The sequence below is a fragment of the Biomphalaria glabrata genome, chromosome 12 (assembly GCF_947242115.1).
Source record: "Biomphalaria glabrata chromosome 12, xgBioGlab47.1, whole genome shotgun sequence".
Classification (NCBI taxonomy): Eukaryota; Metazoa; Mollusca; class Gastropoda; family Planorbidae; genus Biomphalaria; species Biomphalaria glabrata.
In genome coordinates this window covers 17333666-17343226 of record NC_074722.1, presented here as the reverse complement: position 1 = coordinate 17343226, position 9561 = coordinate 17333666, and the positions used below count along the sequence as shown (strand labels likewise).

General features: G+C 33.0%; 1 protein-coding gene across 9 annotated transcripts in view; it reads left to right on the top strand.

The window, feature by feature from the left end:
* Positions 1-720: 720 nt before the first annotated feature.
* Positions 721-9561, top strand: part of LOC106051564 (sodium-independent sulfate anion transporter-like) — a 39989-nt gene continuing 31148 nt past the window's right edge. For 2 of the 9 annotated variants that reach the window (XM_056005238.1, XM_056005239.1), the window contains exons 1-4: positions 6867-7050; positions 7726-7887; positions 8483-8631; positions 9303-9405. In XM_056005238.1, coding sequence (XP_055861213.1) covers positions 7768-7887; positions 8483-8631; positions 9303-9405 — 372 coding nt within the window. In that variant the 5' untranslated portion in view covers positions 6867-7050; positions 7726-7767. Of the gene's footprint in view, positions 996-5567; positions 6446-6866; positions 7051-7725; positions 7888-8482; positions 8632-9302; positions 9406-9561 lie in introns of those variants that run through there. The other 7 variants (XM_056005243.1, XM_056005237.1, XM_056005236.1 and 4 more) reach the window with 7 other exon arrangements.

Below are 9561 nucleotides of genomic sequence, written 5' to 3'. Positions count from 1 at the left end.
ATCACTCTAAAAACTTTTTGTTTTGGAGGGAGTTGGGGAGGGGCCTAGATGGTCAAGTCAGGTGATAGTTTGATATTGCTAGTCGGTATTGACAACTAGAGAATCCATCGGTTCGAATCTTTGTCGTAGCCCATGTGGGTAGGGGAAACACTCAAAAATGATGGTCTTGGGGAAAAAAATCGATTTTTAGTTTCTACATGTTTCAATTAGTTCAACATGTTTTGCACACATTTTACTTAATGATAACATTGAAAAATATTATTTATTTTGCAAAATATGCATTTAATAATGGTCACCTTGTCATATTAAGAGCTGAAAATCACCAAAATACCAATTTTTTTACTTCATTTTCATAAACAATAATTAAAGGGAGCCTGCCATCTTTGGCCTCATTGAAAAGCTCGTCCATTTTTCTCAGACTATAAAAGGACATCCAATGAAACAAAATTATTTAAGTTTGAACATTTTCCCCTCCTATATAAATCCGGTTCTTGACTATAAAAAGAACTGCTAAGACCTACAAATCTTCTGTTTACAAACACGAATAATACGATTGGTATACAATGATCACATGATTTTTTTTCTCTTATACGATTGGTTGTCAATGGACGCTTTACCACAGCTGAAATGAACACATTAGTCCTCTATAGAATAGATTCTATAACTTTGCTTAATTCTTTTTATATTTTTAAATCTAATAATTTCTTAGATCAAATAATTTTTTAAAAGGAATCATGTGAATTTCGTAGATCTAGATATTAACATTGGTTTAAACAAGGAAATTACTCTGGCAATAGATGCCGAAAGAGTCTCAATTTAAGTCTAGATTCTAGATCTACTAGCGCTAACAGAATCTAATCTAAGCATTGGAAGATGCATGCTACAATCTAGAAGCAGACATATTATAGAGATCTAGATCTCGAGGATCTAGATCTAGAACTTGACAATATGGATTTAGATCATCTTCATTAAGGACTATACTAGAACTATACTGGGTATGAAGTCTAGACCATTAAGTAAGACGGCTAACTTCTCTAGAGACTCTTACTCTAGACATTCTACTTCTAGAATGTCTAGATCTAGTCTAGAACTAATGTAAATCTAGTTCGCAGTTGAGATTTATAGATCTATATCTTAGACTCAAATTAAGTTAATATAACTAATCTAGATCTAATGTAGATAGAGACCTAATTGGACGGAATAACTTTGGATCTTACATCAAAATCAATAGTATATAAGTGTATATACGGTTATACTACTATATTATCTATAGAATATACGGTAGTTCTGGAGTCTAGTCAATCTAGATCTAGAGAACCTAATCTAGTTATAATCAATAATTCTATAAAGATATCTATTAAGTTGCTGCACACACAGATAAATGACACAAATAATAAAAACATTTAGATCTAGATTTCAATAATAATTGAAGCACAAAACTAACCGAATACAGTTCTTTTTTTTTTAAAGCTTCACATTTCTATTGACTTCATCAGTCAATTGTTAATTTATTGTTCTACTGATATAAATGTACAGCATTTTCCATAAGGATTCTGATTGAAATTTTAAGAGGAATGTTTCACAAAAATATCTAGATGGCCACGTCAACAACAACTTGTCGTTTATTGGACCACACCAGATTTCGCAAACATATTTGACTGAACTATAAGTGACTTACAGATTCAAACCTTATTTGCAGTCTTAAGAAAGATTGCAAAACGAAATAAAATAAAACTTTCAATAATTGAAGACAAGTTCAAATTCATTGTGTCGAAAAGGTTGTCTTTCGGCTCAGCTAAGCTCAGCTTTCGAAATAAGTTATTGGTCTTTTTTTATTTAGCAGTACTTTGGGTAACTTTGAAAAAATCAGAACAATACTTTGTAAGGCTTAGGAGATAATATAGATAAAATAAAATCTCTCAAAATCTTAGTATCTTATCTTATATAATACAGACGTTACTTCAAAAAAGAAGATGATTACGTCCTACGCGTCATGCACTTAGTCATGCATATTAACCAATGACTTAAATTCTGCCAAGTCACTGGTTTTCCAGGCTAGCTCAGGCAACCCATTCCATGCTCTAATAGCACTAGGGAAGAAGGAGTATTTGTACAAATTTGTCCTAGCATATGGGACAAGGAATGTGCCTTTATCTTTGTGTCTTTCAGAGTATTTTATTAAATTTTGTTTTTGTATTTGAAGATTATGGTTCAGTGTTTTATGTATGATTGCTACTTTACTTTTGAGCCTTCTGTCCTGAAGGCTTTCTAAATTTATTGATTTTACTAAGGTGTTACTCTAGTCAAATGTGAATATTCGTTTGTTATGAATCTCACTGCTCTATTTTGTGTCTGTTCTAGTTTCTTAATGTTTTCTTGAATTGAGGGGTCCCAAACGAAGGGTGCATATTCTATTATTGGCCTAACCAAGGTTAAATAACATTTTAGTTTTATGTTCTTATTTGATTTATAGAAATTTCTTTTAATAAATCCTAATGCTTTGTTTGATTTTTTTGTAGTTTCATCAATATGTGGATTCCATGATAGTTTTTCATTTATTATAACACCTAGGTATTTTGCGTTTTTAGTCTGTGTTACTGGTTTGCCATGAATAAGATAAGTGGAATTAATTTGTTTTAGTTTTTTTGTTACTCTTAACAACTGACATTTTTCTGGGTGGAAAGACATGCTCCAATTTGATTCCCATTTCTGTAATTCATCTAATTCTCTTTGTAAAATATCTGTGTCTTGTGTTGTTTTTATTGTTCTATATATTATGCAATCGTCTGCAAATAATCTGACTTTTGTTCCTGAGGTAATGCAATTTGGTAAATCATTTATGTAAATTAAAAATATTAGTGGACCCAAGACTGTTCCTTGAGGTACACCTGAGTTTACTGTTATCGGTGTTGATTTAGAGCCATTTATTATTACAGTTTGTTCTCTCCCTATCAGAAAATCTTTAATCCACTGATGCAGTGAACCATTAATGCCGAAATATTTTAATTTTTTAAGCAAACTATGGTGGTGAACTTTGTCAAAAGCCTTAGAAAAATCTAGTAAGATAGCATCTATTTGTTCACTATTATCTAAACCTTTTGAAAAATCATCAATTAGTCCTATTAGTTGTGTTTCACATGATCTATATTTCCTAAAGCCATGTTAGTAGTGTTTATGTTAAGTGTTTATGGGTTATCAATGCAAGACACTAATTATTAATACATGGTAATTAACTTTACTATAAGGCTGGACAATTTTTTTTATTCTATAAGATACCTTATCAATTGTTTTTATCTAATATCTAATAATATTGCATTTAATTTCAATACCACACATAATACCTTTATAAGAAAAAGAAACAAAAAGTCATTCCTTCAATTACATAAAAATGTAAGTTTTATGTACTTCATCAACAAAGTTTTTACTTTATAACTTTTTTAGTTTTCATTGAACATACATGAAATATTGTCACATGTTATAACCCTAATATTTCTACAAAATAATAGTTATAATTTTTAAAACTTATTATTATAGTTTTTGAGATATTTTGAATTTTCGTAGTTTTTTTTTTTGACGTTTTCTGAAAATCGAGTTTTATCATACTAATTCTGCTAAAAACGTTTTTATTTATTGCTCTATTCAAATAATTTTTTCTACACTTATTTAGTTTATATATTGCAATAAAAGTGTCAGATCACTTTTTTGATAATTGGGGTAATGTTAAAAATATTTGCACTCTTCTTGTTAAAAAACACTTGTCTGTATAGACAGGGTAGGAACAAAATTCTAAAACAAAAAATATTCAAAAATTTTAAAATGTAATCCGATTCTTCAACAGCAATTATATTTTCCTACATTCCTGCAAATTTTCAAAAGAAAATAATATGAAATGCAAAAGAAGATAGCTTTTATGTAAGAGTATGTTTACAAAACAAAATGGCCGCCGTTGCCATAGCAGCAACATTTTCAAACTTTTTTTTTCTAGATTTTTGATAGGGTACTCGTACATAACATTCCTGTATAATATCATTAGATTGGAAGCACAAATAAAAAATTTAGTCTCTTGGTGTTTCCCCTACCCTTCACATCTTATTGATCTTCTTCTTTGTTCTATAATTATAGTCTTCAAACTCTTCATGTATTTGCGATTTTATACACGTCAAGGCTACTCTTTGTTTTGTTTCTGCGACTAAAGCTCCTGACTCTGTTTATACACGTCAAGGCTACTCTTTGTTTTGTTTCTGCGACTAAAGCTCCTGACTCTGTTTATACACGTCAAGGCTACTCTTTGTTTTGTTTCTGCGACTAAAGCTCCTGACTCTATTTATACACGTCAAGGCTAGTCCTTGTTTTGTTTCTGCAACTAAAGCTCCTGACTCTGTTTATACACGTCAAGGCTAGTCCTTGTTTTGTTTCTGCGACTAAAGCTCCTGACTCTGTTTATACACGTCAAGGCTAGTCTTTGTTTTGTTTCTGCAACTAAAGCTCCTGACTCTGTTTATACACGTCAAGGCTAGTCTTTGTTTTGTTTCTGCAACTAAAGCTCCTGACTCTGTTTATACACGTCAAGGCTAGTCTTTGTTTTGTTTCTGCAACTAAAGCTCCTGACTCTGTTTATACACGTCAAGGCTAGTCCTTGTTTTGTTTCTGCAACTAAAGCTCCTGACTCTATTTATACACGTCAAGGCTAGTCTTTGTTTTGTTTCTGCAACTAAAGCTCCTGACTCTATTTATACACGTCAAGGCTAGTCCTTGTTTTGTTTCTGCAACTAAAGCTCCTGACTCTATTTATACACGTCAAGGCTAGTCCTTGTTTTGTTTCTGCAACTAAAGCTCCTGACTCTATTTATACACGTCAAGGCTAGTCCTTGTTTTGTTTCTGCAACTAAAGCTCCTGACTCTATTTATACACGTCAAGGCTAGTCTTTGTTTTGTTTCTGCAACTAAAGCTCCTGACTCTATTTATACACGTCAAGGCTAGTCCTTGTTTTGTTTCTGCGACTAAAGCTCCTGACTCTATTTATACACGTCAAGGCTAGTCCTTGTTTTGTTTCTGCAACTAAAGCTCCTGACTCTATTTATACACGTCAAGGCTAGTCCTTGTTTTGTTTCTGCGACTAAAGCTCCTGACTCTATTTATACACGTCAAGGCTAGTCCTTGTTTTGTTTCTGCAACTAAAGCTCCTGACTCTATTTATACACGTCAAGGCTAGTCCTTGTTTTGTTTCTGCAACTAAAGCTCCTGACTATTTATACACGTCAAGGCTAGTCCTTGTTTTGTTTCTGCAACTAAAGCTCCTGACTCTGTTTATAACACGTCAAGTCTAGTCCTTGTTTTGTTTCTGCAACTAAAGCTCCTGACTCTATTTATACACGTCAAGGCTAGCCCTTGTTTTGTTTCTGCAACTAAAGCTCCTGACTCTATTTATACACGTCAAGGCTAGTCCTTTTTTTGTTTCTGCAACTAAAGCTCCTGACTCTATTTATACACGTCAAGGCTAGTCTTTGTTTTGTTTCTGCAACTAAAGCTCCTGACTCTGTTAATGATAAAACTTCGTCATTCCAAGACAGGAACAGTTCCTGTGAATACTAGTAACTTTATTGGATGCCAATGTTTCCTCTGATAGACTCGGAGCATTTTATTGACAAGAAAATATAAAAATCTTTTTTTTTTCAAACAAATACAAAACTGTTTCTACAAAGAGAGTAATTTTTAAAAATATCCAACACTGCCGTGAGTATGGCGAAGAAGCCACAGGAAAGTCAAAAGTCGATCTTTTGAAACATCAGAAATACATTTCAGTTACTATTAAGAAGAAAATGGAATCTTCAACTCAAATGTGAAATCAGTTCTTTTGAATGGTGCAGAGAGTTACAAAATACAAAACAGACAAGGTCCAGACATTCACTAATAAATGCAAATCAATAGAAACGCAAATGGAGTAGAATTATGCATACATTGTCAGAACCAACAGAAAGTATTGCAAAACAGACAGGAAGAGGAAAGCAAACAGGGAAGAGATCAGTAGACTAGAGACACTGCAGGAAATAGCCCAGAATAGAATTCGATGGCGAAGTTATGCTGTGTCCCTAAGCTCCACTGGAAGACTGAAAGTACTACTGTGTCACTAAGCTCCACTGGAAGACTGATAGTACTACTGTGTCACTAAACTGTACTACTGTGTCACTAAGCTCCACTGGAAGACTGATAGTACTACTGTGTCACTAAGCTCCACTGGAAGACTGATAGTACTACTGTGTCACTAAGCTCCACTGGAAGACTGATAGTACTACTGTGTCACTAAGCTCCACTGGAAGACTGATAGTACTACTGTGTCACTAAGCTCCACTGGAAGACTGATAGTACTACTGTGTCACTAAGCTCCACTGGAAGACTGATAGTACTACTGTGTCACTAAGCTCCACTGGAAGACAAAAGGACTAAGTAAGTACCACTAAGGAATTCTTATTATAAAATTCACTGACGTTCATTATTGACAGAAGATAATTACGTCCTACACCTATCCAAGTGTCAAACTAGTCAGGTAATAACTGTCGATGCTACAGTTTTTTTAGTCGGAGATTGATTACTATTAAAGCAGAGGGAAAAATTTCCACATGTTCACCATTCAAGTTATAACAAAATCTAAATTTTTGAATACGTGGACACAAAGATATCTCCCTCTAACCAATGAGCCCTCCCTTTGTTTTGTATCACTCAAAAAAAAAATACAAAAGTGAATTATGACCTAAATTCTGTGCTTATCTAACAATCCACATTCTTAAGTCCAACAAAAGTATTCGCTATCTGACTGCATTTCTCAGACTATCAAAACGTTCCCTGTACGTTGTGTCTGAACCCCCTACCAGAAAGAAATGTCGAGATGGATAGAAACATTTCTTTTCTTGGTCATTATACCCTCAAAACAACCCCCTACCAGTTAGAGCGCTATCATTTCAAATGTATACCAGATAGTCCAATGATTCTATATATCAGGAGACATTTAACGGTGTCACTGACAAGACAAACACAAGAGGCTTTTAAAAGATGTAGGTAATCCAATAGCATTAGATATAATTTTATATATACAGGGCTTTTTTTGTGACGGTACGCACCGGTACGGCATACCGGAACCTTTTTCAATGTGGGGAAAAAATTATTACTTTTCTTGTATTTTAACGTTTATTGCTAATATATTAGTAGTTAAAAGTTAGGCAATCCATCACTGAGTACCGGCACCTATTTTTTTTTTTTTTAACAAAAAAAGCACTGTATATATATTATATATACAGGGCTTTTTCTGTGACGGTACGCACCGGTACCTTTTTCCTTTTTCCTTTTTTCAATGTGGGAAAAAAGTATTATTATTTATGTATTTAACGTTTATTGTTAATATATTAGTAGTTCAAAGTTAGGCAATCCATCACTGAGTACCGGCACTTTTTACAATGTGTTGAAATAAATTATTACTTTTCTACTATTTTAACGTTTATTATTAATTTATTACTAGTTAAAAGTTAGGCAGTCCATCACTGAGTACCGTCACCTATTTCTTTATATATTATTATTATTTATTATATATATATATATATCAAGGCTCAGTCAAATTCATGTTTTAAAAACGAATTAAAATCAATACAATTCCGTTCAATGTAGTAGTGTATTTGTAAGCTAAGTCAGATGTTCTTTCTAATTGAAAGGAATTTATTGATTCTTCTCACAAGTTGTTGAACGTGAAGATCTTCAAAGCTCTCTTGAACTTGTCAATGTTAATGATGCCCGAAGCCCGGGAGAAGACAGTTATTAAGAGTGGTCAAACTCAGAGCTTTAAGATGACGTCATGTGAGTTACTTGATCAGTCAGATTGTCCAGTCTTTTCACAGAATGTGAGTTAATTTTTTTTTTTGTATTTTATTAACTGTTCATACTGGGGTGAGTATACACTTTGGTGTCTGTCTAGGGTGGGTAGCTCTGCTGTATAGGAGAATAAACAATTCCTAGATCATCAAACATTTAACATGCTTGATTTACATACGATTCTAGAAGTGTTTTTTTTTTGGTTTCATTAATTTGTGCATTTAATTTAATCATTTAAAATTTAAACAAAATTTCTGAATTAGGCTTATGTAAAATAACTAAATTTAGCGTTTAAATTGCCTATAGACCGTTTACATTAATAAAGTAGTACAATTATTTTGTTCTATTAAAGTTTTGGCATGTACTAAACACTATTCTATACATACGGAGGTGGTGTGACAATTAGGCCTAAACCGTCGTTTTAATTATCTTCTTTATCTTCAGTAGAGCGGAAATAAATAATTTCAGCATGCCTTCATGAGATCATGTGAGAACCTGAGCGCATCACCAGAGAGACATTAGAAATAGAGATAGATACCGAGAAAAATGGATGAACACAAACTTATTGAATTATTTGAATTATCTCCCTTGCTTACATTGCTTACAGATTGCCTTTCATTACAGGACGTTTATCAAGGACAGAGTCCTCCAAGACAAGGAGCTAAGCGAATCTCTCAAGTCGGGATGAAACTCAAACAATGTTGTCTCCAGACTTTTACTCTTCAGAATTTTCTGAACAAGTTTCCCATCATACATTGGTTACCAAAATATAGGCAAGTTTTGTTTTTTTTATGGAATGAAAGTAGCACTTCAATTATATGCACGAGATTTTTTAATAGTGTCAAGTAACGTTTAAAATATAGGCAAGTGATTTTTGATTTAAATACTGCCAAGCAAACTTTTTAAAAATAGACAAATGATTTTTTCTTTATAAATGTAAGAGACTTATTTATTACAAGAAAGTGATCTTTAGTTACAAAGGTGATCAGCCAAAATATTGACATCAATATAATGTAGAAATGTATACATATGATTGTGGGACATATACTCTATGTATATATAGCATTGCGTCAAAGATAGACTTAGTAATGTAGAAATAATAATGTCGACACGGGGTGGACATAAGTTAAGACAATAAATAAATATAGACGTACATGCACATAGTGAAATATAAACTAAAGCCACGTTCTGAAAGTCCAGCAATGAAACAAAAATCTTACCACAAGTCCAAGGATGTACAATAAATGTGGAAACATGAGAAATAGACTCTGTGAATGAACGCTCATCAACATTCTAAAGAAAATGGAGTCTGCGCCAGATTTTAAAAAGTTTTAAGATTTATATGTCGCTTGAATCTTTAGTTGTTTTAAAACAATAGTTCTTTTGAAAACAGTAGTACTTTAATAGTCCTTTTAAAACAATTGTATTATTTATGACTTTACAGATGCGACACATTTCAGAGTGACCTAATAGCTGGACTCACTGTTGGTCTGACTGTTATTCCACAAGGTTTGGCGTATGCCCAGGTTGCAGATCTTCCAGCTCAGGTAAACACAAAGAAATGTAAAAACGTTGTTGGTATCATGATGAGATGTGAATGTCTTATCCTCCGAGACCAACATTGAGTTGAGTCAATCTAATTGGAGATGGTTGGAGAGATGAAGCACGAAGTAGTGGATACATCCAACAGAAGGTTTTGTAGA